The sequence below is a fragment of the Octopus bimaculoides genome, chromosome 6 (assembly GCF_001194135.2).
Source record: "Octopus bimaculoides isolate UCB-OBI-ISO-001 chromosome 6, ASM119413v2, whole genome shotgun sequence".
Taxonomy (NCBI): Eukaryota; Metazoa; Mollusca; class Cephalopoda; order Octopoda; family Octopodidae; genus Octopus; species Octopus bimaculoides.
The window spans coordinates 85,211,044-85,212,775 of record NC_068986.1 but is presented as its reverse complement, the minus strand read 5'-3'; the positions used below and the strand labels follow the sequence as shown (position 1 = coordinate 85,212,775).

The following is a 1,732-nucleotide window of genomic DNA, read 5'->3' as shown; positions in this document are numbered from 1 at the left end:
ACACACACACACACACACACACACACACACACACACACACATATATATATATATATATCGAGAGAAAGAGAGAGAGAGTGAGAGAGAAAAAGAGACAGACGTACGGGAAACAGGAAGAGAGAGAGAGACAGAGAAAGAGACAGACATACGGGAAACTGGAAGAGAAAGATAGAGAGAGAGAAGAAGAAGAAAAAGAAAGTTGATGTGAAAAAGAACAGAAAGAGAGAGAAACTAAAATGCCAAAGTATTATCTTTGATAAAGCATGTATTTACGTGTGTGCGTATGGATTCCTGTATGTGTTTTGAGTGTGCATGTGTGTATATGTGCCGCTACTTCTGTATGTTTGTGCATATGTATTTATATACTTGTATATGTTGTGTGTTTTCTTATTTGTGAATGTGCATATGTATATATACACTCAGTGACTTACCTATCGTTTTCGCCGACAAGCATGGCCAGTATCGTAGCGGTGAATCCTTTGGTCAGTGAACCGATACAGAATATAGTTTCGTTAGTAACAGGTTCGAGTTTGGTCAGTTCCTTCAAGCCATAACCTCTGGCAAAAAGATTACGGTCACCTCTAACCAAAGACAGTGTCAAACCGGGTAATTTTCGACATACAATCAAGTCGTTGACGAATTTGTCGAGCAGGGTTCGCTTCTCTGGCGGGAAATCAGGATTTCTGGTGTCTTCCGCTACCATGACGGGTGTGCTGTAGCCGAAAGTGGCCAGGATGCACCATGGAACTAGGAAATGGTCGACCCCCGTTCTCATGCTGCATACCTCACTATTGTGTGTATCGCTAAATCCGGCCTACACAGTCACACGGACAACAAATGATGTTGTCTGCTACCGTGTGGTCGCTTCAAGATGTGTAGCAGTGTGGGAGGAGAAGATACAGAGGGAACGAGCGGAAGAGAGAGAGAGAGAGAGAGGTGTAGAGCACTGGGAAAAGATAGGGAAAGAAAGAGAGGGGCTGGGGGGAAGCAGGAATAGATGTGAGGAAAAGGGAAAGAAAGATGTTGATTGGAGGAGAGAGAGAGGGGGATAGAAAGAAGCATGGATAAAAGACAGGGGATAAAAAGAGGGGAGAGGGGGCGGTTTTAAAGAAAACTGATATATATGTGTGTGCGTGAGTATATCTATGTATATGTATATATATATATATATATATATAAATGTACATTTATATATGTATATATATATATATATACACATATATACATACATGCACATAAATACACACACCCACATACATACGCACCACATGTATATGCATAAACTTATGCGTGTAATACGCACACTCACATACACACAAAATAACACATACACATGTACGGTGAGAGAAGAAAACGAGACAGAGTAGGAAGGAGACAGACGATGAAGATAAGGTAGGGAATCTATGAAGAATGGTGCGGTCAGAGAGGAACGAAGAAAAAAAAGAGAGAGCGGTAGAGAGAGAGAGAGAGAGAGAGAGAAAAGAAAGGAAGGAAGGAATGAAGAAAGAAAGAAAGAAAGAAAGAAAGAAAGAAAGAAAGAAATAAGGAGAGAAAGAGAGAAGGAAAGAAAGAAAGAAAGAAGGAAAGAAAGAAAGAAAGAAAGAAAGAAAGAAAGAAAGGAAGAAAGAAAGAAAGAAAGAAAGAAAGAAAGAAAGAAAGAAAGAGGGAGATTATGAGCTAGAAAGGCGATGAAAAGAAGAGAGAAAGGAGAGCTGAAATGAAATCGGTGTGG

General features: G+C 40.2%; 1 protein-coding gene across 1 annotated transcript in view; it reads right to left on the bottom strand.

Moving 5' to 3' along the window:
- Nucleotides 1-921, bottom strand: part of LOC106868112 (uncharacterized) — a 79,168-nt gene extending 78,247 nt beyond the window's left edge. Inside the window, exon 1 of the mRNA XM_014913235.2 lies at nucleotides 432-921. Within this exon, the coding sequence (XP_014768721.1) occupies nucleotides 432-775 (344 nt within the window). The 5' untranslated portion in view covers nucleotides 776-921. The remainder of the gene's footprint in view (nucleotides 1-431) is intronic.
- Between the last annotated feature and the right edge of the window lie 811 nt (nucleotides 922-1,732).